The sequence below is a fragment of the Plutella xylostella genome, chromosome 20 (assembly GCF_932276165.1).
Source record: "Plutella xylostella chromosome 20, ilPluXylo3.1, whole genome shotgun sequence".
NCBI lineage: Eukaryota > Metazoa > Arthropoda > Insecta > Lepidoptera > Plutellidae > Plutella > Plutella xylostella.
The window spans coordinates 3,500,145-3,527,233 of NC_064000.1; the positions used below are offsets into that span (position 1 = coordinate 3,500,145).

The following is a 27,089-nucleotide window of genomic DNA, read 5'->3' on the forward strand; positions in this document are numbered from 1 at the left end:
CGCGTGGATAGATTGGAAAAAAAAGTAGAAGATACCCCTGAGACCAGCCAACTCGAGAGTACCGTTGCCGAGTTGAAACTCGAACTCCAGGAAAGGGACCAAAGGGAGCTTTCAAATGACTTAGATATATCTAATCTGCCAGAAGAGCTCGGAGAAAATCCCATCCATCTTGTCACGTTAGTCGCGGCCAAGCTTGGTGTGATACTAGAGGAGCGCGACATTGTGAGCGCCGAGCGGGTGGGTTCACGACATGGCAGGGGCACGGAGGGCGCGGGGGCGGGCGGGGCTGATCGTCCTCGGCCTCTCGCAGTGCGTGTGACGCGGCGCGCGCTCAAGGATGAGCTGACAAAGAGCGCGCGAGTGCGCCGCGGGGCCACCACCGCCGACCTGGGTCTGTCCGCCGCCCCACGCCCTTTCTACATCAACGAACGCCTAACAAAACACAACAGGTTTTTGTTTAACAAGGCGCGTGAAGCTCAACGCCGACTGTCGTGGCGATTCGTATGGACCAAACAAGGCAGGGTCTATGCGCGCCAGGCCCAGGATAAGGCTGCCCACTGGATCCGCACTGAAGCAGATTTGACTCGTGTTTTCGGGTCGGCTATCGAACCCCCTATCAATAAATAGGTTAACTATGCTTATTTCTATTTTGATACTCATCTCTGTGTCAAAGGAATTAATGTTAATTTTTAAACAAAAAAATATATGTGATTTCAATATGTTAAGCGTTAATTTTACTGTTAAAGTGAGAACAAATTTAAATTCACGGTGTATTTATCATAGTCCTATAGCTTATCTTAATAACCGTCTCTGCAAACTTATGTTCATAGCAATTAATGTCATTTTATTCTATACCGTATTACCGTGCCTGAAAGGCGACAGACTTTCTTTGTATGTGTTGTTGAATCTGCGCTGCGCGCAACTAATGTTGTTATTTTGTTTGGTCCGAACAACTACATTTGTATTATGCTGGTTGTTGCTCAGTGTCCTGCCGCTCTGGCCGTGTCGTATTTTAAATTCTATATGTACCTACTCGCATACCTTATGCTTGGTACCTACGCGCATCAATAAAAATCACTCCCTTTATATAGTTTACATTGTTCTACCTTGTCGCCCCAAGCTATTACATATTGCCCCACATTTTGCTTTTAAAATTACACCGCACATACAAATATTTATTTCGTATGATATACTTTTTTCTCCTATATATATGACTGATGGTTAAGACAAAAACATTCACAATTGGACATTTTAACGCGGGATCCTTGGGAACCGGCCATGATGAGTTCATAGCCGTCATGGAGCGCTACGGTGCGGATATAGTCTCTATTAACGAGACATGGTTGAGCGTGGGCGAAGATCAGCGCGCACCCGTGGTCTCCGGCTACCGGTTGCGCCACGCGCCGCGCCTGCGTGTTCCGGGGCAGCGCCAGCGAGGCGGTGGAGTAGGATTTTACATCCGCGATGGTGTAAATGTTCGTGTTCGCTCTCATCCCGTGGCCGCTAATATTGAGCAGATGTGGCTCACGTGCACTATAAATTCTGTAAAATTACTCGTGGGCACAGCTTACCGACCACCATGGCAAAATTTAAACTCATTCCTCGACGTCATCACTGACACAATAACTTCTTTGGCTGGCTACGATAAAATTATACTTTTAGGAGATTTTAATGTAGATATACAGAATCATGATAGCTACACGCAAACTTTCAATGAGTTTGTATCTAGCCTTTCCCTGAATCAGTTGGTCACCGAGCCGACTCATTTTGCCAATGATGACAGTGAGACACTGATAGATGTCGTCTGCACGGATATTGAGACGCGTCGCACTACGGTGGACTATATTCCCCCCCTTGGCAGGCATGCTTTTATTTGTGTAGAACTAAATCTTAAAAAAGCCAAGCCTAAACCACGATGGATTGTTTATCGTCCACTTCAGGATATTGATATTACTCAGTTTGACTCAGATCTGAACAGCATTAACTGGGAGGATATTAAAACGCTTGACAATTTAAATCGCATGGTTGATACATTTAATGACTCTGTTGTTAGGCTCTTTGACCTTCACGCACCAGAAAAACGCGTTCTTATAAAAAATAACAGCCATCCGTGGATAACAGACACTGTTAAAGATATGATGGAGCTAAGAGACGCTGCGCACAGAAAGTCCCGAATCACAAAATCGGATACTCAAAAGCAATCCTACTTAGATCTAAAAAGGCTGGTTAACTGTGCAATTTATAATGAGAAGCGGGCCTACTTTGAACATAATATTAATAAAAATATTAAAAACTCTGCCACACTCTGGAAAAACCTAAAGAACACCGCCCTTCGCAGTCACACAGAGCTAGGCCTTCCTAATCATCTACAAAACCCTGACAAAATCAACCAGCACTTTGTGGATCTACCGGGTAATAGCTCGGTTAGTGAAACGGACGTCAACTTCTACGAATCGCACAAACTTGGTGCCTCTCACTTCAATCTTTTGACTATCCATGAAGAAGCTGTTACCAAAATCATAAACGACCTTAAGTCAAACGCCCGTGGAGCTGACAACATAGCGTTAAACATGATTGTCTTAACCTTACCGCGTACGTTAGAAATAATCACTTTCCTTATAAACGTCTCAATAAAAACTAGCACTTTTCCGGATCTATGGAAAATTGGTATCGTTAGGCCTATTCCAAAAAAAGAGAATCCTGCATCCGAAAATGAGCTACGACCAATCACTCTACTGACTTGTCTTTCAAAGATTCTGGAAAAAGCTGTTAACAATCAACTTACACAGTACCTTGAAATTAATAAAATCCTGCCAATGGTTCAGTCCGGGTTCAGAAAGGGAAGAAGCACAGCAACTGCATTACTGAGCGTCGTAGACGACATACTTGCTTCTCAGGATAAAGGCATGGGAACACTGCTAACGCTGCTTGATTTTTCCCGTGCGTTCGACACTATAAATGTTTCCCTGTTATTGGCAAAATTGTCATACTATGGATTTGAGGTCTCGACAATCAACTGGTTCAGAAGCTACCTCACTAATCGGTCGCAAAAGGTCGTGTTTACAGGCACTCATGGGAAAACCCTCTCTTCTTCTTTGCTACCTGTGACGAGAGGCGTCCCTCAAGGGTCAATTCTCGGTCCTATCCTGTTCATCTTGTATTCTTCCGATATAATCAAATGTATCAAGTATTGCAAATACCACATCTACGCTGACGACCTACAATTATATCTTGATTGTTCACCGGAGGATTGTGTGGATACAGTAAACAAGATTAATGAGGATTTGGAACGAATAGTGGATTGGTCTAATAAAAACTGTCTGGTACTTAATCCCACTAAATCAAAATTTATGATATTAGGCTCAAAAAATCAAATTCAGGGAATTAAAGATTTAAACCCCGACATAAAAGTTAACGGTACAAGCGTGGAAGAGGTTACTGAGGCCCGTAATCTTGGCGTACTCTTTGAACGAAACCTGCGCTTTGAGAAACACATTTTAAATGTAGTAAGAAGCTGCTTTTACAAACTTAAAGTACTATACAAGATAAGGCCTTACATTAATGAGGAGCTACGCATTCAACTATGTGAAGCACTGGTATTATCCAGGCTAAACTACGCGGATACTGTCTACGGTCCTTGTCTGTATGCTAAAACGCAGAGCCTTATTCAAAGAGTCCAGAACGCTTGTGCACGTTTTTGTTTCAATGTCCCTCCTCGCGCACACGTGACCCCATTCCTCAATAAATCCAACTTACTGAAGCTATCAAGCAGAAGGAAGCTGCACTTTGCTACCTTATTATTCAGTGTCGTTAGGAACGAAACCCCTGAGTATCTTTTCAAGAAGCTCACATGGTCACGTCAATTTAATAAACACAATACTAGGGCCTCCTCTTATCTATTAATTACTCCTAAGCACAGTACTGCAGCTTTTAGATGCAGTTTTCGCTACGCTTCCTGCAAATGTTGGAATAATCTCCCTCCTCCTATTCGCGACTTAAAAAAAGCCAGCACCTTCAAGCAAAGACTTAAGTTACACTTGATCACATTGCAAAAATTACAGCCATAATATAATATAATATAATTTATAATATAATATAATATAATTTAAATTACAAATTAATTCATATAAAATATTATAAAACAAAGATCTAAATCAAACTAAAAATAATAGCTTAAGGTACATAAAAAATAAAATAAAAATCTTCTGGATAAAAAATTACATAAAATTCACAAAGTCATAGTCATCATCATTCTATTTCATATTATTTTATCCACTACTCACTTAAACAGTTTATAAATTATTATTAATGATATTTAATATAAACTTCATACACAAGTTGTATGTTGTATCTATGTATTTTGTAATTGTTTTAATATCTATTTGTTATTTACTTACCTATTTCTCTCTTTCCTGTCCAGTCCCTTCGTGATGTCACTGCAAAGGCTCCAGCTGAAAACCAGCGCTATAATCCTTGGATTATAGCACATGCTGAGTCTGGAGTCCTTTTCGACACTACGCAGCAACTTGCATTTTTACTATTTGGATATTTTATGTTTAGTTTACTTGTTTTTATTTTTTATATAATTTTAAATGTACACGTTATTACTAACCTAAAACTAAATATTTTCTAAATTTTAATTACTAACAGTAGATTAGGTTTAGATTAAGTGTTTAATTGTAATGTGTGTTGATAATGTTGCTGTTTATGTGTTGAATAAATGTTTTCTATTCTATTCTATTCTATTCTATATAGACACGGATGGCGCGATATAGCGGGACGCGTACGCAGAGTTCGGCACTTCACTTTTACTTTCACTGCACTAAAATTGGCGGTAATTAATGTTTTGAATTAATCGCGTTTAGATCACGTCGGGGTCACCAATATGGAGTTATTTGATGTAACTGAAACTATGTAGTTACTATATCAAGTCCATTTATTTGAACACTAATTACATGCACAAGTGAAAATGAGCACGTCCGATCGGGCCGGTGATGTCGCGGGAAGAGAGCGAGCCCTTGGGTATCCCGCTGTGCCTAGGGTGGCCACAGGGCGACACAAAGTGTGCCAGATGAATTGTATTAAAAACTACCATGGTTACATAATCTACCAAGGGTGGCTTTCGCCACACTTGTCTAAGAAGAGGCCTATGCCTATGATTGCCTGATTTGATGTTATCTGGGCCAGTGACTTAGGTATCTGCCAATCGACATTAGCTGAATGTAAAAAGGCAGAGTTCGAATTTAGAACAACTTATAAATACGAGGATGGATGATGATGACTTTGATGACTGGTAATTTCAAATACCCAGTACCCACCTGCATCAGTTTCAGTGAAGATAAAAGCGACAGCCATGGCCGCTAAGATTATCATAGTGTATTTGCCTGAAATAAAAATAAAATTAAGGTTTGTAGAACTTATCTTAAAAATGTATATGTAAGTATATGTACTTAAATCATGGGATCTTTGGGGTGTAGGCATGGTAGGAAATGGTATGGTCGTTGCTTAATATTCACTAAGAAACTATTTGATTGTTGGGGTAATCAAATACTTGATATGAATCACACGATAAATAATGGCCTGCCTACTTAGTATGTAAGTAGGTAAATAAGGATATTGTGTGATTTACAGCGCGTGATCCTTGACCCAAACGCTATAAAGTGAGAGATATTGTGTATGTTTGCGCAATATTTTATCTTAGCACTTACTTTCTGTGATGGTTGTGAAGGTAAGCAGTGTAGGTACGAATCGGTAGATCTATACTGACTACCAAATTTTAACAATAGTTAAACGAAGGATGTTGGCAATTTATTTATTTGAGCTACCTGTGTCTGTTGGACGAAATACCTAATTATACAGGATGTTGCAAAACTGGTATACTAAGCCAAAAAGGGGTGACTCAGACGAAAAACTATTCTGAAAAACTTTACTCCTTTGGGTGAATGAAAGACTTAAGTGATAAATAAGGAAGTCGTAGACGTCTTATGCCTACCTAACTATCATGGTAACCACGGTTCAATGTAACTAGATACAGGTAACTAGTTCCTCTAGTCACTTGTGATAAACACCTAGAGTACCTACCTAGTTCTCCTATAGATATACTGGCCTATATGGACCTGAGAATTGGATAATGGCTATGTTTATCGTTCTTACCATACCATGGCTTAACGAGGTAGTTATTGTTAGATCAATGGCACTAAAATGGCAAGTAAGTAAGTACCTAACTATACGTAAATGTAATAATCAAGCGGTTTCTACATATGATATTATATAATATTATTATATGTTTGGTACAGTAATACATTATAATTACCTATTAATACTTTACCCATTCTTAACTTGTCAACCACAAACTATAGCTATCAGTAGCAGTAATGATAATGGAAATTTAAAAAAAAATCTTAAAGGTTTTCTTAAGTCGCAGGTCTCAGAGGTTCTATGGCGAAAACAAAATCGTTTCCGACACTTTTCTAAAGTCATAGAATAAAAGTTGTTTAGGATGACCCTCTGGGTCACGCTTTTTGGGTTACTCTACCGCTTTTTCAACATTCTATATAATATGTCAGGAGTACCACAGTACTAGTTATAAGGAAAACAACCAAGACTGCGGTTATTTATCAGTGGTTATGATGATTAATGATTTAGTTAAAAAACTTCATAGGTAACTAACTATGTTAGCACATTTTTTCCAGTCATATTGACTTACCCATTATGTTTATCCAAGCAATAGGTATTGATGAAAAAAGCTAGTACAAAAGTTGTCTCGATACACAACCACTTTGCACTTAATGCCAATACAAACTGGTCAGGCAGGCTGGCTCTCGCTGGGGCAATCTAGAGAAGTTCAATTCACTATAGATTAATAGTACTTAAATACGAAAGATGCAGACTTTGGCATACTTAGTTCTTTCTTTGAAAATGAATAATGCACTACCATCCGTGCATCCCGAGTATATCTCCCAATTTTAAAAAAAAAGTAAATAGTTAGATCTTACCGTCTTACCATAATAACTACTGAAATAAAAACACTTTCAATGGTCCATTTTGATAATTTTAGGTAATGTGTGGTTTTAGTATGGTAGACTGTATGATTATAAAATAACTATTGTAACTACCTACGACTATCGCTTCTGATTATGATATTTATAATCTTTGACTATGGAAGTGAGTATACATACTATATATGTATGAATAGTACATTATATCCTTAAGGATATGTTATGCAAATTATTGCAGTAGGTACATATTTCATAAAAATATATACTTAAGAAAACACTTGACTTACTCCCTACATTTAAACCACGTAGGTAGGTACTTACATAGATAGTTATGGTATAACTTATAGTGTTTACATAATAGAATTTATCTAGATCATGTTTTATGTTGTATGCTGTTGTGTGATTCATAAAATTTACCCACATCACTCAGTCCACCTAGGCATTGTGAAATTTTATCAGTGAAGTAAGTACCTTAAATGATGATGGTCACAAATCTATGGAAGCTGGGACCAGCCCCAATAGAAATGAGTGATACGTCGTTGAAAAGGTTTTTTTTTTGCAAAATTTAAATTACGGAAGCGTTAGTCCTGATTTACTGTCCAATTAGAATAATCGTACCTTGAAAGTTTTTATATTTAATTTTTGTAATTTTAATGCTTTTGTTATTTTTTCACATTCATTTTGAATTTTTATAACAAAATGACCATCATTCATTATAATATAATATTTGTTTATTATCTCAGTAAATAAAACCAGTTGAAAGTAATTTATACAATTTTAATAAGGGGAATTATAAAACGAGCGAACAAAAAAAAACTTTGCGACTGATGATGACATACTGTTTTAATAACTTGAATTTGAGTAAGCGAAAAATTAACTAAACTGACGACGAATATTGATTTATAATAAAATCCAGAAAGAGCTTACAAAAAGTGGACTGTGATAAATCCATTTCAGATATTAAAATTTTATCCGAGCGACTTAATTACTAAGTGAGCGACTGGAAATACAGAGAGGGCAACTTCAATATTAAGATATATTCGATTTTTCTAAGTGAGGTTATACTTAGTGAACTACTAAAAAGTTCACTTTGAGCAAAGTTTTGTATGCTGCTTTATTAATGATTATTGGATACTGATATTCTATTTGAGGGTAACAACACCACCACTGGAAGCAAAATGATACCCATTGGACAAAAAAGAAAACGAGGCCGGCCCAATAAGTCCAAGCCCGCACTTATTTACCAGTGACGATGAGTAGTGGGCTCCTCATACCTATCAATGTTTCTTAGTATTAATAACAAGTTTTTTTTTTAGTTGACTGAAGCGTCTTATTTAAATTTTTGTTCATTTTATTGAAATAAATGCATGCATATTACTTTATTTTTATGGAGTACATTGTTTTATTTAATTACCCTTATATTTCAATAATACAATTTCTCAACTAATAGAATAGTGTTTCTTCAAATAGTTATTTCATTTTATTTTTATTTTTTAAATGTGAGCTCATTATACTCTGCTCATTAGTGTATTTTTCAAAGTGGTTTTTGTATTCGAAACACTTCATTTAAGATAAAATGCCGCTCAGTATAAAAAATACATTTGCCAAATATTGAAAAAAATGCAGGACGTAACGTTGACACTCAAACAAATATTAGGTCGCTCAAATATTATGAAGCTGCTCATTTTGTATTTTAAGTAACTCAAATTAATGTTTGTAAGTTGCTGTTCTGTTGATTTCTCGTCACTCGCAGTCAGTCGCTCACTTAGTAATTCTATAACCCAAATTAATTAATTTTGACACTTAGAACTGTAGGTAATTTACAGTCACTCGTTTTATTGCTACCCTTTTAATAATACGTGTTTACGTGCATTACGCCTTAACTGTCAGAAGAGAAAGAGAGACTTATACATATACGGATTTGTCGTTAAAATATATTTTTGCTTACTTGAAAAGAGCTATCCAACGATGTAGGACTCATCTTTATTGGAAATAGGTCCCAAAACGCCCATTGTCATTTATTTATTATTTTATTGCACAATATACAATATCTATTTTTAATACCATGAACTACCTAATTTAGAAAAAAATTTATCCACAAGAGTGAGGAGAAAGCCTTAAATTTATGAGTCTGAACAAATGTCAAAAATTGTGACAGACAGTGACATTTTATTTTAGACATTCATTTTACCTTACCAATGTCAACACAACAATGTTGTAAATAAATAAAAACCAAACTGTCTAGAAGTATTTCAAAAATCCAGAAAATCTACATCTTTTTCTACTTCTAGTTACTTATTTTATTTAAAAAACATAATATATATTCATATTAAACTATACAATGTCTCAAAGCCCTTTCCGAAGATTTTTAGTTCGTTTACGGCGACGGTACAGCCGACCCACCTTGTTTATAGCCGCAATAGTTATTTTGGCCATGTACATTTGCTTTCTCCTGTTCTTTGGCGATGGTGATGCGGTTTCCCTGTGGCGCCTCGCCGAGTTGAACACATGTCCGGCCTGCTACGGCACCTCAGTTTGTCCTGAACTTTATTCCAACTTAATCCAGCTGGACCCAAAGAACCGCAAATGGTTCAACGCCAAAAACGTATTCTACGGATCAACGAGGTTCAACAGCTCCTTTGTGTTAAAAAAGTTGGCTCATCATAGTGAGTTTAAAGAGTTTGACAGAGCTTTGTGTGGACAGTTCAACTTGCAATCCCCATGCACGAGTAAGTTGCTAAATGTAGGTGTGGAAGAAAAGATCCTTAAGTCTGTTGAGTACAATGTGGAGTCACCGCCGTCAGAGCCGAGGAAAGGGCTCATAATGTGTCCTAATGCTGACAGCATTTTTAATTTCATTGCACCAGTATTCTCTATGAATGGCAACCATCAAGCTGAGCTGATGAATATTTACACGATGCTCAGTCTTAACCCAGAACCTATTATTCTAAAGGTACAGTAGCATTATAATAATATCACATTTATGGACTACTATAGCTGTTCCCGTTAGCTTTGCTTCGCATTAAAAAGTTTGCCTTTCTCAGGGTCTAGACCATCTGTATAAGTACCAAATTTCATTCAAATCCGTTCTGTAGTTTTGGTGTGAAAGAGTAACAGACAGACACAGTTACTTTAACATTTATAATGTTAGTTAGGATGGATCTATCTGATGGTATTCTTCATTTGATTCATGTTTTTAAATTTAAATTCTAGGTATTAAGAAAAAGCAAAGGCTGGCTGGTGCCAGGCTATGCAGGTGTCTGCGGCCGCTTGGAGGTGGTGACATATGAGGGGAAGCCCCTCAGCGACATGATCCATGTGCAGTGGTATCGGAAGCTGTATTATTCTTTACAAATACTACAGGCTGGCATTGACTTCACTTTAAAACATAAAAGGTTTTTTTTCATAATTTATTTTCAGTACTTACTTGTAGTTTTAACATGTTATTATTAGTAACACCCTGTCTTTTCATAAATAAGGGTATACCTTATTATTATTATGTCATTTCAGATACCGTTTCTACCTCATGGACTGGTCTCTTGACAACATAGTAGTTGACCATCGAGATATCATCACTTTTGTTGACTTGGAAGATGTTATTGTCCTGGACAAGAATGTATCACCAAAGGTTGGCAAGTTGGACTGGACCAAACGTCACAGCCACGAGGACACACCAGGATTCTCATTTTCCATACAAAATATCTGCAAATACCACTTCAGCGATCACAACCTTTGGGCTGCATGCTACATTATAGCTGGGGATGACAATCCACTACTGACACCCATTCCAAAGCGAGTAATGCAATCGACCCCCAAGCTGCAAAAGCTGTTAAATAATTGCCTGCATCAGAATGATAGGCTACATTCAGCAATATCCTTGACTAGGCTTATGTATGACTTGCTCAAGACAGAAAAAGTTGGCGGATATGGTGTCAATAGCACTACAACTCTCAGGAATTGGTAATATACAGTAAAAGGGTAAAATTGCAATGGTAAAAAGCTTTAAAATTTTATGAATATTTTATTTATTTGTTTCTCATGATGTGGGTGTGAAAGCAGTACGAATGGCGAAATGTTGTTAACCACGTGTTGTAACCAAACTGTGATCTTTAACCAATAAACCAATGTTAGCTTTAGTAATTTTATTTGCATTAATTACTTATAATAAAAGATATGAATAAATTATTGTTTTTAATCTATAATATGTTTTATTACTTACATAATATAAACTAGAATAGAAATTAGATATAGTCTAGACTCTAGAACGATATATTATTATGTACTTATTACGTAATATCTTTAAGTATTGCCCAATGCCCATAGACCTTTATAGTGTGTTGTTCTGACTCAGATCTGACAATATGTAGACTGAACACCCTTTAGCACAGCGGAGCCCTTTAGAAAAAGCCTATGTAGGTAGATATGGTGTTAAGTCTAGACATGGTCTAGCTAGAATCTTGAGACTAGTCCCCGAGGCCCCTGAGGGGGGTTCTATTCTGCTCTGAGAGGGGACGAAATTTCTACACCTGGCTCTCCTGTGGAACAATAATAAATGGTGGAATCTTTGCAGTAAAATAGAAGAAAGAATCGTCTTCAAAATATAGGTGGGTTCAAAAGTTCAAAATACCCGCTTCCGGTCACTGCAGAAATATCCATAGAGAAGAAATTCAAGAAAAAAGGGACACTTTTTTCTTTATAACCAAAACAGCTGATTCTTGATGATTAATAATCTGGCAAACGGCAAATGTCAAAATACGTCACGTGTCATGCGTCAAAAAGTTAGTAAATATTTTTCAATATTTTGGCAAATAAAAGAAACAGTTTTATCAGTTATCACATCACACAGTATCAATGCCCATTATCACTCAATTCCAGTGAACTAGTAAAGATAATACTGCGGGTAACTGTTAGTCTTTTACGTCCCTCGCTAAGAGGATAAACTTGTGTGAAAAGTTAAAAATGGTTTTTGCTGTGCGGCCGGTGTTTTCTTGGGCTCGTTGTTTGAGGCCTACAGTTACATTCTCGTACAGACATGTTGCCGGCACGGCGGTCAAAGAATTACGCAACTCTGAGCTTGTTAGCTCATATAATAAGGACATAAAAGCTGGTAAGAATTCCCTTCATACATCCATTGAGTTGTAAATGCATCATTCATACATCTTTCACATCAGCCAATAATCGCCCATTGCAGAAATTCTGTATTTAAACATGGAATGATATTTAATTAATTCATACTATCACAATGCACAATACCATACTTATAAATTACTTTATTTTAGCTGTCCCTGCAACCCCCCTCCCCTTATTGAATAGCATATAGTTCAAATTGTCTCTAGATTTTAGTTAAAAACACATTTTGCAACAGATTTTTAGTTTATTTGATTATGCCATATACATAATAGATAAGCTTTATTTTAACTTGGCTAGTTATTTATGATAACCAATTATACCGACTCTGTTTTTCTGTATTATAATTGGTCCATTAAACTGTTATCCCTCAGGAGGAGTAGTGCCAGTATTCCGAAGAGCCCTGCTGTTCCCGAACCGGATCGCTCTACAGGATGAAGTTGGTGTCTACACATACGCTGCCCTGCACCACGCTGCCACCTCCTTGAGCAAAGAAATTGCTGCCCAATTATGTAAGTTTAAACAGTTTAATTAGAATTTAACCGAAAGGATACCTATATGAATGTAATCTTTTGTCATTGAGTTAAGGTACATAATACACAACCAATAAAAAGTATTTTGAGGAAGGCTGCTTAAGTTAATAAAGTAGGAGAGAATAATAATTTGTACTAGTTGTTACAAATTATACATATAATAAAATAATCATAATATTGGTTTACCACAGATCATTTTATGTTGTATAAATTATGCCATCACATACACTGATAATATTATGTAATTAAGTAAATACAAGTACTTATTTACATGTCCTACTTGATGCAGGTGCATAAAATGGGTATGATCTAAATGATTACTGATTAAAAATGAATAAAATATAAAGTCAAGAAGTTTATTTTTTCTCAGCAATAGTTATCCCAACTAGTAATGCCTTTCAGGATTGTAAGTGTTGTGCCCTTCAACACGACCCATTACGTCCCCACTGCTGGGGCACGGGTCTCCTTCCAATGAAGGAAGGGTTTAGGCCTAGTCCACCACACTGGCCAAGTGCGGGTTGGTGGACCCCAACACAAGCAAGCTTGTGCTGAGAAAGTTGTCGGGTAAGTGGGCAAACCCGACTGTCAGATGTTTTCAAGCCGCCCGAAGGCCTCTGACTAGGCTTAACGACTGCTGCCGAAGCAGCAACCGGGACCCATGGCTTAACGTGCCGTCCGAAGCACGGAAGCGTCCAGAAAAGCACCACTTGAAATTGGTCACCCATCCAATGGCTGACCGTGTCAGTTGTTGCTTAACCTCAGCGATCAGTTACGATCACTGAGGCCCGCTCGACCACGGACGCTTCAGGCCCTTAAGGCAAAATAAATGTATGTGTGCCTGAAACGGAGGTAGCAGCATTGTACAAAATGTGCATATTATTATACAGGGTGTTGCAAAAAGGATATACTAAGCCGAAAGGGGGTGAGTGAGTGGGTGAGAACAACTTTTGCTCTACGAGTTTTGGAAATTCACGAAAAAAAATCCTTTTCATAGAAACTTTGTTGGTCACGTGACTTTTTACTATGAAGAACGAATTTTTTTTTCGGTAATTTTCAAAACTCGTAGAACAAAAGTTGTTCAGAATGACCCCTAGAGTAGAGTCACCCCCTTTCGGCTTAGTATACCCTTTTTGCAACACCCTGTATAGTAACAATTTCAATCTATTAATTATTACCTACATAATAATGTTCAATGACTGGGAAGTCATTGGTTCCCAACATACAGGGCTACATAGTAGTTATGGGAGTCAGGATTTTCTTGTTTTGTATTTACCCTGTTTGACTCCAAAAAAGATTATTATTATTCATTAGTCTTCTGCACTAGGAATGTGTGTCTAAATGTCTATGGTTCCAGGCGGCGACACGGGGCGGACCATAGCCTACATGTGCGGCAACGACGCCGCCCACGTCACCGTGCAGTGGGCCATATGGATGTCGGGGAACATTGGTGAGCTCTTGCTTTTATTTTATTTAACGTTTCATTGTACAAATATTACAAAATTAATTAAACAGAGACTCAAATAAAAGGACCTGTGGATTGTGGAGTAACCATTGATTACTAAATACATATAATTATATAGAATTGAGTCCTCAGAACGATTCAGGCCATCACTAAAGCAAGATTTCGAATTCCTTTTAGAAGTTTTGACAATGTGACTTGTAAAATGTGATGTTACGGTCAAATAAATTTAAAGGTATCTCGCTTCTTGGGTTAGGTGTAATATGCAACTGGAGGGTTACTCTATACTGACGAAAAACGAACGAATGAGAGCTGTCATGCAATCGCAACGTTTAGTACAACATGAAAACTAGATAGGCCCGGGTCTCCTATTAGGCGCCGTAGGTCGCGTTCAGCGTTACGCCGTAGGCCGCGTCACGACTCACGATGCTCACTACGTCTACGCGCCAACGTCGGCGTGTGAGGGAGACCGCATCAGTACATTTCTATATATATGAGCATCGTGACGCGGCCTACGGCGTGACGCTGGTCGCGACCTACGGCGTAAATAGGAGACCCGGGCCATAGTGTCGTGGCTCGCGCAGCAGCGCTGGTAAACTTATTTTTTCATCATAATATATAGATAGACCCCTCTGTGTAGAAATTTCCAAAAAAACCATTTCATATTTCAGCTGTACCCTTGACCCCGCTGCACCCTGCTGACATGCTCAAATACTTCCTCGAAGACAGCGACTCAAAGCTCGTAATATGCACTCAAGAGTTCGAAAAACTCCTTCGACCTGTGGCTATAGACGCGTCCAAACCTCTTTTGATATCGACCAGAGACAAGGAGGTATCCGCGCAGGTCTGCCAATCTAACGAGACGAAGGAGGCCAGTAGCTTGGAGGATTTGGGGAGGTCCAATATGTGGTATGGAGGCCAGGACGCACTCATTATTTATACTAGTGGGACGACTAGTAAGCCTAAAGGTTAGTATTGTGTTGAAATAGGCACTTATATAATAAGTTTTTAGGTACTGATTCCTGTAAGGTTTAATTTCATTCGTATTCTACAGTATTGTTGCAAAAGTGGCATACCTACCAAGACGACTCTGGGGTCACCCTGAACAACTTTTGTAGTACGACTTTTTAAAATTCTCGAGAAAAAAACCAGTTTTTATAGTAAAAAATCATGTGACCTTGTTTCTATGGAGAAGCATATTTTTTGGTGATATTTCCAAAAGCTGTTTAGGATGACCACTTGAGTGTGAGCCCGCTGAAGCCTTTCGGTTTAATATACTTACCACTTTTGCAACCAATACACATTCTGCTGCTCGACTTCTTCTTCTTCACTTCAAATTATTTATATAGAAATTTCTTCAGCGTGTCAAGCTAACACTACAGCCTATACAATAAAAATAAAAATAAATAAATAAAAATTTCTTTATTTCAGGCAATAGACCCATAGTTACATAATTATTTTATTTCTATTCCCCAGGAGTGATATTCACACACACCATGCTCCAAACGCAGATAGCAGCCCTACACACGGCCTGGGGCTACTCAGCAGAAGACGTCGTTCTACACACACTGCCTCTGCATCATATACACGGACAACTGAACTCTTTGAACGCGAGTTTAGCCTCCGGAGCAAGGTATGGGGTGTTATAATTTGGATGTGTGTGATCTGTTCATTAGCTACATTGCTGCATGAAAATGCGTGAAGCTGTTAATAGTTTATTATTGTTGCTTCAAACCCGATGTAGTTACATACAGATTCATTTTTTGTCATTTAAGGTATCGTAACGTAACGTAATGTCATCGTAACCGTATCAACTCGAGCCATTCAGTATTCTTTGTATGAATCTGTAGGGAGTTTCATAAGCAAAGCAAACTAATGGAAATCGTAACGTAGTCGTCTGACCTCAGGACAAGCTCAGGTGAAAGATACAGTGACGATCCGTTTACGTTACGTTTATGTGTGGTGAAAGTGCTACGCTTATTTGGTATTAACTTTGTTTATGCCTACTTGTCGAAATGGATGTCATATTAATTTTATCATTAAATCATTGATTGATGTCAAGTGATCTACGCAATCGATCAATGGAATATTTCATTTACCTTATCATTTACGTAACAGTGTACCTTCTTCGAAAATGTTGTTTATGATAAATTGATAAATTTATGGGATTTCCCAAGAGCATTTTTACTATGACGCACTTGGGAGCATAGCATATCACTGATTACAAAGTAGTTACTACGTGTACCATATCTTGGCCGTCGTCTATCGTTGCCGTCGCGTCTTAACAACCACGCCCACTTCTCAAGCGCCCACATGTCTATGTATACCTAGAATAATGCGCTTAGAGACGCCTATAATATAAATAACTGCCATTATCACGCCAGCCCCTTATGTGCTAAGTCAAACTGTATAACTTTATAGTACTGTATATTTTGTTCCAGTAGGTACCATAGAATAACGCAGAAACGGGTGTTTCTGTACCTTATCTACCTGTATTTAGTTTTTTATATTCTTTTCCTTTTTTAATTCTTTTTTTGTACACCTTATTACATATTTTTCCTGTACCTCCACTGGCAGAAAATGCTTTTAGCATTAAGTCCACCCCTTGTACTTTTGTAATATTTGTACAATAAAGAGTTAAATAAAAAATATTAAAAAACTGGCTGTTGTTGAGTTACCTACTTTTATGAAATTAATGAATTCGAATTATTATTATTACTAACTTAGGTACTTATTCAATTCTTTGTTGCACAAATATTATAAAACAAAAGTACAAATGGTGGACTTCAAAAAGCATTTTCTACCACCCACCTACAGGAGCAATCATATATTAAACCTCCTCGAAACTTCCAGAATCAACATGCTACCCCGCTTCGCCCCGCACACGGTCTGGGCTCGCCTGCTGGCCATGAACGACGACGTCAAGCCCACAGTGTTCCACGGCGTCCCTGCCATGTATGCGGCACTAGTCGCCGCGCATACGAAGATGTTTGGGGATGGGAAGACCACGGATTATGTCAGGTATACGTACAAGGTTGCCTGTAAGAGATCGCTCTCAGCGATGAGGCCGCCAAATGAAACCAGAAATTCAAAATTCCCGAAAATATAATCATTTTCCATAGAATCTATGTTGGTCACGTGACTTTCCAATATGGAGAATGTATTTTTTTATTATTTCTGATTTCTGTTTCGGGCTTAGATATACCATGCTGCACAAGTAGGTTTCGGCTTAATATACTAACCCTTTTTGCAATACCCTGTGTAAGTATGTTTTTGTATGTTTGACATATGTGGTGTTCAATAAAGTAATATTCTATTCTATTCTATGTTAGGGGGACGCTAGAGGGAAGGGTCAGGCTGATGTGTGCCGGGTCCGCGCCGCTGCCGTCCACGTTGGCTGAGACGTGGTTTGAGGTGAGTGTGTGTTGTGGTTTTATTGTTTGCAGGTAAATATAGATTAGTAAATTAATGAATGAGACCGATTCTACGACAACTTATACTGCAAAATTTTCTCTTGGAAATAATTGATTCATGAAATTAATTTAACTGTTTGTTGGCCAAGAAATATATTTGTCAGTTCTAAATGTTATAAAATTTTGTCATAATCGGCTACATTAGCTACATTTCTGTTTTGAAACGCTATTTTTTACTACAAAAGTTTAGCGAGAAAAAACCTGAACCTGGAAGGTATAGCTTTTCAGATTTGCTTCTGTTGCTGACTGCCCTGCTAATAAATAAACAATAACTTATGAAAACTCCAATTACAATTTCCCTACAGATAACCGGCATCCGTCTCCTCGAGCGCTACGGCATGTCAGAAGCCGGCATGGCGCTGTCTAACCCCTACACGCCTGTGGAGGGCCGCACCGTGTCCAGCGTGGGACACCCCCTGCCCGGCATAGCCGCCAGGCTGGCGACTGAAGTGGACGGGGAGATGAAGCCGCTGTTGACGGTTGAGACGCCTATGTGTGAGACACAGGTTTGTATTTTTAAACCTAAAAATAGAAGAATTGTTTATAGATTTAAGCCTTGAAAAATGCTATAGCGCCTGGCATTGACAGTTCACCGTAAGCAATATCCCTAATAAAGGCTTTTTTAAACAGAGCGCGTTACTAGCGCGCGTTAGAGCGCTAACTTGATGCCGCTATGACGCTAAGATGTGTTGTACTACTATAGCAAGATACCGTCTAACAGAGCGCCAGCGCTAGCAGTATGCAATTAATTTCTGTTTGACGAAGCTTTTACGATTTATGACTTGTATCGAAGAAGCCACATCTTCATAGCACAAATTGTATATCATTTTGACTAAGCGTCCGGCGCAATAGCATTTACGGGGTTAAAAGTTTGATGACCTGTGTCCTCCCAACTTACTAAATTTAACCATCCTCTTCCAGATCTGCCTGCAAAGATTAGGCGCATCGAACGACCCTCCCCTAGAGTCGGACAACTTCGAGTGGAAACCTCCCGTCATCACGGAACACACTGCCTCCACCGACGGCACTCACCAGGGAGAATTACTGCTGAAAGGACCAGGCATATTCTCCCGCTATCTTAATAGGCCGCCATCTTTGAACTCCAAAGACTTCACCCCTGACGGCTGGTTTAGAACCGGCGATACGGCTGCGTTCGAAGACAATAAATTCAAAATCATGGGTAGAACGTCCATGGATATAATTAAGACTGGAGGTTATAAGGTTTCTGCTCTGCAAGTCGAGTCGGCCATTTTGGAACACCCAAGTGTGGCTGATGCGGCGGCGCTGGGTATCGAAGACCCGGCGTATGGGGAGATAGTCTCAGCTGTGGTTCAACTGAAGCCCAATGAGACGTTGACGTTGGGTGAGTTGAAGAGACATACGGGGAAGAAGCTAGCGCCATACCAGTTGCCTAAGACGATGTTGGTGGTAGAACAGATGCCCAGGAATGTGATGGGCAAGTTGGATAAGAAGGTGATCCGGCAAAAGTACGCGGATAAGTTAGGTTTGAAGAAGGGCAGGTAAGTGATGTAGGTAATTGGATGATTTTGTAACAGGGTTTTTGGGATTTTTAATGAATAAGTATGTTTTTTTTACATATGACTGAAAGCATTTATCTTTTGTGGAGTGAGGTGGTGGAGGTGGAAAATGTTTGTTTATTTTTGAATATAATTTCCAATACTCTAATAAACTAGTCAGACTGTACAAGTAATTATGATAAAATATTGAATATTATGCCGTAGATGGCGCCACTATAGTTTACTTGTATTTTTATAAAATGACCAACACACATGCCATGCATAGAAAATCGTACTTATAATGTCTTCTAATTATTAGAAGATCTTTGGGAAAGTACATTCTATAGAACTTTTCTTAAAGTACTTAGGTACTTAATATTTGTGTTATGCTCTTCCATTTATTATTTATATTAATGTAAATAGGTACATACAATGAACCAAACCTTATTTTAACGCACATTGTGCCGTAACAGTTAATATAGTTATTATGTTCTCGTTGTTATACTTAATACTAATTTATATTTGTTAATAAAATACATATCATTCACTTCTCAAATATTTTATTTAGTGTCATAGGTTAGGTATAATGTACGCTTAAGTTTTAAACATTAACTGAATACAAAGTTATTAATGAATACAGCCAACTTACAACTATTTATATTTGAGAACAAAGAGGCAATAGATAGATAGATAGATAGATAATTCTTTATTGCACACAAACACAGAAATTACAATAGAATATGCACAACATAGACGGTACAAATGGCGGCCTTATTACTAAGAGTAATTTCTTCCAGACTACCTCGGAGGAGAGAAATTATACAAAAGAAAAGGGGAAAGTACAAAAAATTACAAACATAACTTATAAAAGGAAAAATTAACAATTATATAAAATGATACCTAATCTATACCTAGTAATAGGTAATATAAACTACATACAACATACTTATATACTTAAATATATACATACTTTTAAATATATAATATGTTATAAATAAATATTATTCTGGCAAAGATAATAATTTATTGTAGTGCAATATCCGGCAGTGGATGTTAAATGACTAATAATACCTATACAAGTAAGTAATTTCTTCAGCAAACGCTTTCGTTGCTACGATACAATTTGAATATATCTTCAACATTAAGTTTACGAATAAGTGTAACAAATGCAATAATAAATTTACGATTTCGTAACCTCCAAAAACGACCTCGCCGCGGCGGTCACATTAACAAGACATGGCGGCGTAAACGTGGCATACCGTATCGCATCCGACCAACTCACATACGTAGCCACGACCGTCGCAGATATACCCATAACCATCACCGTACCAGACAACGCAACTTCGTACCATTTTATCCGTTCAGCCCTAAAATCCACGTCCAAATCTTCGTACACACCAAAAGTTTTATAACTTTTGAACGCACCGTTAACCGTGCGCGGGACTTTTGACAGTGACAGTGACAGTTCGTTGTCGCCATTTTGGTACACATCCGTTTCCGACGACAACATTAGTTTCGGTTTGAAAGGGAAGTCGGGGTCGTTTTCGGCTAAATAGTTCTTCATGTAGCTGAGTTTGAGGAAGAATAGGGGCGGGAATATGAACATGAGCGGGCCGGTGAGGGTGGACCCGACCAGGCCCATGACCACGTCGAACCGCGGCACGGCCTCGCCCAGGAAGACCGCTAAGGCGACGATACCGGACCGTAGCATGCAGCGCTGGACGCAGAAATCTGAAATGAAATGAGAAATTTGCAAAACATAGCTTGCCACTATACTGGTTCGATACCGACGTTAATAAACGTCACTCTAACGCGATTCGCCATAAATACGGCGTTGTGATTGGAGGAACGGGCATTAAACGAGTTTATCCACATCGGTAACGAACCCGAGTAGCGGCAGCAGCGTAGACAATGTAGGTACCAGTAAGTAATACCAAGCGAAATAAGCTAGCTATCTATAATTATAAATTAATAAAACACTGCAACATACGTCTGGGTATCTTCAGTAGATCCTCGACGTGTTGAAACAGCGCCGAGTTGCCGACCGCGCTCGACAGACACAGCTGGAGTGTCACCAGCAATGATACCACGTAGAGAGGGATCGACGCTGGTATACCTGGAATACATAGATAGGTGGGCGTATTACATACATATTGGTCAATACTTGGTTCAGTACTTAAAAGTACTGCCTGTGTTTGTGTCGGTAGGAGACGTCCTAGGCAATGTAGGTCGACTAAATAGGCGATGTACTCAAGTAGAGGTGTCTGAAAGCGGCGAGCGTTTATGAAGAGACTTGTGAATATAGAGGACGCGAAAGAAGTATATCAGAGGCGCGAGCATAGGATTCGATACTATTTTCGAATCTACACGAAGGGTCGCTTATACCAAACGCTAAACTATTTAAATCATATTTTAAATACATTTTGTACTAACTGACAGACGTATGACAGGCTACTAAGTACGTTTAGCGTTTGGTGAAATTCAACTTAACATGGAAAAAACAAATGCCACTTTTGGAACTAACACATTTGCCTTACATTTTGACAGTGACATTTGACGATACGCAACGTAAACGGAGGTTTCGAATCCTGTGCTCGGGCAACAGGTTCGTGGCATATTCTCTGCCTACCCCTCTGGGAGTCAGGAGTGAGCGTATTATGTATGAGTTAATGCCCTCGCGAACATATCATACATGTAAGTACCTACTTAAAAGTATATTAGTTGGGGTCATAACGAGGACGAAAATCGTTGGGACAGTAATAAAAAAACAGTAGAGGACCACAGGAGCATTGTTAACTCACTACATAATTCATAATTAAACATTGATAAATACCTTGTAAAATATTATAATCCACATCGAGTCCATATCTGTACGCGGCCAGCACGGTCGTCACGGCAAACATGGTGCCGGTGAAGAAGAAGCCAAGGAACACGGCGCGGTTGATCCTAGTGCTGTCCTTCATGTCCACTTGTATGGTCAGCAGCATCGGGTGGATGTCGAACTGGGGTGTGAAACGTGGTGACATGAATTTAGAGTGAGGTTTAAATGTAGAGAGTTTTTGGGGATGTTGAACTGGAGAGTGAAACGTGGTGGAGTGAATTTAGAGTGAGTGCGCTTGAATGGTTATAAAGTAAAGGGCTAAGTGTGAAATGTGATTTAAAAAATATGATAGCGATTGCCATCGACTCCTTTAACCAAGTTGTTGCTGGCTGACTTACAATAAACATACTTTTTCCCCGATTTTAATGCTCAGTCTGTCGGATACTCAGGGCAATCGCTCCGAATAATAACAGTCCATGAATCGCACCTGAAACGCGATAATCCCATAGGCTATAAGGAAGTCCTGGGTGCCGGGCTGGTGGTCAAGCACGCCGCCGCGGCTGCGCGGGGACTGCACATCAAGTAGAATGCACGTCCACGTCGAGATGGCCACCGTGCTCACGATGAAGACCGAGGAGAAGGCCAGAGGTCTGGAAGAAGAGAGTATGAAGGATTAATAGGTTTGGTGGAGTTGAGCAGAGGTTGGTGTTCAGGTTGTGTTTAAAAACAGCTAGGCAACATTTAGTTACATAGTATTCTTTTATCTTTTATGTAATCAGGGGTATACCTACCTAGGTAAAAAACTAATAGGTATCAATGGTTCATTGTAAAGATTGTAAAGCTCTACTGTATTCGATAAACGAGAATCAAAAGTTCAGTGTAGTGTAGACTTAACTACTTATGTTTATATAACCTAGTAGTGTAGTCTATACAACTTTTTAACTGGCTGCGGCTTCAAAAAACTCCGTTCTCAGTTTACTTGTATGTGCCGTTTGGCTGAACCGATTTTAACACAGTCTTCAGTACCTAACACCACACTCACTTCATGTCCTTGGGCGAGCCGAGCCACATGACGGGGCAGAGCAGCAGCCCGATGAGCAGCATCCACACGCAGTAGGAGACGCCCACGCCGCCGCCCGTGATCTTCCACCAGAACAGCTGCAGGCTCTGTGACGCTGGGGGGTGGAAACATTAACTGAATGAAATAATTATTATGTAAGTATGGTTTTTGGGAGAGGGTCGAAAATTTACACGATATTCTCATAATATTATTTTTGCCACGTGTACCGTACGATTTTACCACATTAAGTGCCGATTTCTGCATAGTGGGTTAGAGCATAACCATTATTGCTAGCGTTTTGACACATCTGTCAAGAATTTTATATGGAGATGACTGACGTATTTGATCAACCTTTCCCTGCTGGTTACAATCTAACCGACTATAGATAAATTGGAGCTTAAGGTACTACATACTTACACACTTTTAGTACCTTGCAAGCAAAATTATCTAAGTACATAAGCTAAATCTAAGCTATAAGTACCTACTTTTATATTATACGGTAAATTAAAACCCTTCCATTTCCACTTCGCACCAAGCTAACAGTAACCGGAGCTCGTATTTGGTAACAGTTTCAACCTAACACCCGCCTACTGCCTCACGGTTCACCAGACTGCGGGGTCACTCTCTGAAACAACGAACGATGGACGAGAATTCTCAATCAATCGGCACGCTAAAGTAGAACGGAATAGAGTCGTGGTTAGCGTTGCATTTGTGTTTTTCAGAGAGTGACCCTCCTGGACATGGACACACGATACCGCGCTTGTGCGGTTTCCTTCTTTCCTACAGATAATAAACCATGAAACTAGATACAGTCTAGGCCTACCTCTAACTGTAAAGTAGAGGAGCCGCTGTGATCATAAAATTGTACATTTACGGTTAAAGACTGCGTGGAAGACTCCTTGACCATTTTATAATCGCTAGTTTTTTTAGGTATACAGGTCCTATCACTTTAAAAGTGCAGCAATTGGCTTGATCATAGGGAACCTAGTAGACATTCTATGTGTAGGTATGTATTAATATTGCATATCGTAGTTATGCATCCGGAGATGCATGCTTTATTAACTAATAACCATTGGCCAATCAAGCTGCTCTAATTTACATTGAGACTGCTGACTGCCAGTTACAGAAGCTGAATGAGCAGATAATCTAGTTAACAGTATCTTTACCAACAAGTGAAAGATACTTTTAGTGTTCTTGTGAATACACGAATACACAACTATAACGTTAATAATATACTTAACGTGTGTTTTTTTAAGCAAATCGACAAAACACCTTTCAATATATTGAAATGACAGGTTTTCCTGAAATTACTTATAAACTACTGAATTCTATCATCTATTACCTATACATACCGACAAGCAGGTTGGGTACTCCGGCCCCGAAGACCGTCGCGTCGATCAGGAAAGTCACCAGCCGCCGGGCGCGCGGCCCGAACGCCAGCTCAGCCACCGCCGCGTATGGGGACCTCCTGTAATGAAGGCAGTAGGTACTAATTATAAAAGGGCAGAATGGCGTATTTCCCGGATTTTTTTATGTCATGAGCGCTTTTACATAATCAGGATACCGGTACAGGTAGGTACATGGAACCCGATTCTCTATGTAAGCACCCTTTAGAAGGGTTTTCCCCTGAAGGACTCCTGTCATCTCCAGTAAGTATATATCGTTTCTCCCCTCGCCTCCTTTCACATACCTTTCATTTATACCCCGCTTCTACCCCTACGCTCGCCTTTCCCAGCAGCGCAGCTACCTATCACAGATATTTCATAGATATTCCCGTGCCCATGCACCCCTGTACCTCAACGCTGCCGCTATATTTCTTGGCTAGCCATGACACGGCGCCACATTTAAAACTACCCTATTCCTGCGCTATAATAATATACCCACCGGTCCTTCTCCCCGATCTGCGGCGCGATCTGCTGCGCCACCAGCCAGCTGCGGCCCAGCAGCACGGCCGTGTACATCTGCAGCCCGAACACCACCAGCACTAGCGGCACCCCGTAGATACCTGCGGCGAAGAGAGGTGGTTATTATTCTGAGACCTGGCAAGGGATTTTGTGTAGGCCGTGGAATAAGAAGGTTTATGCGGTGTAATGAGGTTGGTTGACGACATTATGGTTGAGTATGGAATATGAAGAAATCTTGAACACAGATCTGCCCCTGTCGGGATTCGAACTTGGGCAACTAGGCAGTTACAGTTGTTAGGCCTATTATATTTCGAAGACTGTACATACCTGCCCGGTCTTAATCTTTGAAACAGCAGAACTAGATGAGTGGAAAACACTTACCACAAGAAATAATGCTCTTTGGCAGAGCTACCACGGGGAAGACGCCGAATAAATCCACGATACATAGCACGGTAAATAACACACTCAGTCCACCGGTGGTTTCCCCCACAGTATACTGTTCATGGTGGGTCACCAATTTTGTTGGCTTAAAAGCCGATGAGCCTAAGCCTTGCCAAGAATCGACGAAACGCGGGAGTTTCATTTTTAAATTATGACAGCAAAGAGGTTTTGGAAAAAGTTTAGAGAGCTGCAGAAAGTTTTCTTATTTTTATAAAGCACATTATTATTAAATTTAAATTTTATAAAACTGCACTCAATTTTTTTTTTATTAGTTAAATCATCTAGATTGAATTTAGCCGAGACATATTATATTCACTGCACATTTTAAGGGTGGTTCATTGAAGTTCTGTATCGTATTTGGTTTCTTGCTTTGTATTGTAGTTAAGTAGTTCAAACTATCGACTGTTGGATAAGCCGTCGGCGAGTGTACTGTCCGGTAATAGGCCTAATAATATCATCGGTAAGTACAGTTAGCGACTAAAGTTATTAAATTTAAGGGCTTTAAGACTGGCAATCGTGTGCATACGGGGCCCTGTGGCGGCTGCGAGATCCTTATTTCTTATATTATTGACTGGTTCAGCTGAATACCTATTTCTTACTTACAGAAAGAAAGAGGGTGTATCTAACTAGACCATTATACATATAGGTGCACACTTTACTTTCGATTAAGTAGGTACTATCGATGGTGATAGATATACTTACACAACACACTTACACACACTTGATATGCATTCTTAATATTAACGTATGCCGAACTTAAATAGGTTCCAATTTTAAAAAACACACGCACTCACGCCTTGTACTAATGTACTCCCTTGCGGGGTAGGCAGAGGTGCATTGCTGCACCCACTTTTCGCCAGAGTGTTATGTTAGTCCCAATGTAATAGGGGGCGGGCCTATTGCCATTTTACGGGCACATCCAAGACCCGAGAACAAATATCTGTGTTTAAACAAATATCTGCCCCAGCCGGGAATCGAACCCGGGACCATCGGCTCAGTAGTCAGGTCACTAACCACTACGCCATTCGGTCGTGAATTTTAATTCCATGTCTGAAAATGTAAGAAAGAAGAGGGTGTTAGTTACTTAATAAAATTTCACTGGATTTTTGTTCCCGTCTGTACATTCATGTAACTCAATACGCGTAGCAAGACGGCAGACTGCGTTAGCTCGCGATACGGGACAGTTAACCACATTTTCTTTCTATGTCCGCTTCTATTAACCCCTGACGCTAACGTAACCCACAAGCATTTCAATATTATGTTTAGATATAGAATAATAGTTACCTACGCAGAGTTGCATATTAAATTTTCGTTATTTTTTTTACAAGAAATACGTACTGTTTCCGAATTTAGTTAAGCCGTCAAGCATTACGTTTGCCGTAATAGTAACGTTTAACTACCATACCATACCGTATTGTTATCATAAAGTTATTCGAACTATTGCCCAGAAGTGTCGCGGTGATTTTACAATAGTTATGAGAGTAAAGTATCTCAATACCTACACTAACATCAAGCCATGCCAAAGTTTCGTATCATCATCAGCCAATAATCATCCACTGCTGGACATAGGCCTCTCCCAAGGAGCGCCACAACACTCGGTCCTCGGCCTTCCTCATCCAACCACTACCGGCTACCCGCCTAAGGTCGTCAGTCCAGCGGGCAGGAGGGAACTCGATAGATATATGACCAGCCCACGTTATAAGTTTCGTATAGGTTTGTTTAATCATTCTAATCAATCAATCAAATGCAGAAATCA

At 39.3% G+C, this 27,089-nt stretch overlaps 4 protein-coding genes across 6 annotated transcripts in view; 2 read left to right on the plus strand and 2 right to left on the minus strand.

Annotated features, from left to right (window-relative positions):
- LOC105388873 (WAP, Kazal, immunoglobulin, Kunitz and NTR domain-containing protein) overlaps positions 1-6,847 on the minus strand; it is a 43,732-nt gene extending 36,885 nt beyond the window's left edge. For 2 of the 3 annotated variants that reach the window (XM_048628364.1, XM_011559900.3), the window contains exons 1-2: positions 6,707-6,847; positions 5,319-5,384 (exon numbers count right to left, since the gene is read on the minus strand). In XM_048628364.1, the coding sequence (XP_048484321.1) occupies positions 5,319-5,384; positions 6,707-6,710 (70 nt within the window). In that variant the 5' untranslated portion in view covers positions 6,711-6,847. The remainder of the gene's footprint in view (positions 1-5,318; positions 5,385-6,706) is intronic. The other variant, XM_048628365.1, reaches the window with a different exon arrangement.
- Positions 6,848-9,184: 2,337 nt separating this feature from the next.
- Positions 9,185-10,964, plus strand: LOC105384589 (divergent protein kinase domain 2A). Its single transcript, XM_011554853.3, has 3 exons — positions 9,185-9,951; positions 10,212-10,393; positions 10,509-10,964. The coding sequence occupies exons 1-3, from the start codon at positions 9,340-9,342 to the stop codon at positions 10,960-10,962; spliced, it is 1,248 nt and encodes a 415-aa protein (XP_011553155.3). The 5' UTR covers positions 9,185-9,339; the 3' UTR covers positions 10,963-10,964.
- An 860-nt stretch (positions 10,965-11,824) lies between these two features.
- LOC105384618 (malonate--CoA ligase ACSF3, mitochondrial) lies at positions 11,825-19,658 on the plus strand. The gene is made up of 9 exons (XM_038109750.2): positions 11,825-12,105; positions 12,500-12,637; positions 14,013-14,105; positions 14,789-15,085; positions 15,594-15,750; positions 16,971-17,138; positions 17,450-17,531; positions 17,896-18,096; positions 18,512-19,658. Exons 1-9 carry the CDS (start codon positions 11,958-11,960, stop codon positions 19,112-19,114), a joined length of 1,887 nt encoding a protein of 628 aa, XP_037965678.2. The 5' UTR covers positions 11,825-11,957; the 3' UTR covers positions 19,115-19,658.
- A 608-nt stretch (positions 19,659-20,266) lies between these two features.
- On the minus strand, positions 20,267-25,511 carry LOC105384617 (probable sodium-coupled neutral amino acid transporter 6). Its single transcript, XM_048628134.1, has 8 exons — positions 25,274-25,511; positions 24,873-24,993; positions 24,341-24,456; positions 22,971-23,103; positions 22,416-22,578; positions 21,941-22,109; positions 21,098-21,223; positions 20,267-20,838 (listed from the first exon to the last, which is right to left on the minus strand). Exons 1-8 carry the CDS (start codon positions 25,473-25,475, stop codon positions 20,288-20,290), a joined length of 1,581 nt encoding a protein of 526 aa, XP_048484091.1. The 5' UTR covers positions 25,476-25,511; the 3' UTR covers positions 20,267-20,287.
- Between the last annotated feature and the right edge of the window lie 1,578 nt (positions 25,512-27,089).

Bases quoted from the DNA above. Each gene is read 5' to 3' on its own strand.
- LOC105384589 (XM_011554853.3), top strand. From the start codon at position 9,340: ATGTCTCAAAGCCCTTTCCGAAGATTTTTAGTTCGTTTACGGCGACGG. The intron at 9,952-10,211 runs GTACAGTAGCAT...TTTAAATTCTAG, and splicing joins CAGAACCTATTATTCTAAAG to GTATTAAGAAAAAGCAAAGG. The intron at 10,394-10,508 runs GTTTTTTTTCAT...ATGTCATTTCAG, and splicing joins TTCACTTTAAAACATAAAAG to ATACCGTTTCTACCTCATGG.
- LOC105384618 (XM_038109750.2), top strand. From the start codon at position 11,958: ATGGTTTTTGCTGTGCGGCCGGTGTTTTCTTGGGCTCGTTGTTTGAGG. The intron at 15,751-16,970 runs GTATGGGGTGTT...CGAAACTTCCAG, and splicing joins AGTTTAGCCTCCGGAGCAAG to AATCAACATGCTACCCCGCT. The intron at 18,097-18,511 runs GTTTGTATTTTT...ATCCTCTTCCAG, and splicing joins CGCCTATGTGTGAGACACAG to ATCTGCCTGCAAAGATTAGG.
- LOC105384617 (XM_048628134.1), bottom strand. From the start codon at position 25,475: ATGAAACTCCCGCGTTTCGTCGATTCTTGGCAAGGCTTAGGCTCATCG. The intron at 24,457-24,872 runs GTGGGTATATTA...CCTTCATTACAG, and splicing joins CAGATCGGGGAGAAGGACCG to GAGGTCCCCATACGCGGCGG. The intron at 23,104-24,340 runs GTATGTATAGGT...TCCACCCCCCAG, and splicing joins AGTACCCAACCTGCTTGTCG to CGTCACAGAGCCTGCAGCTG.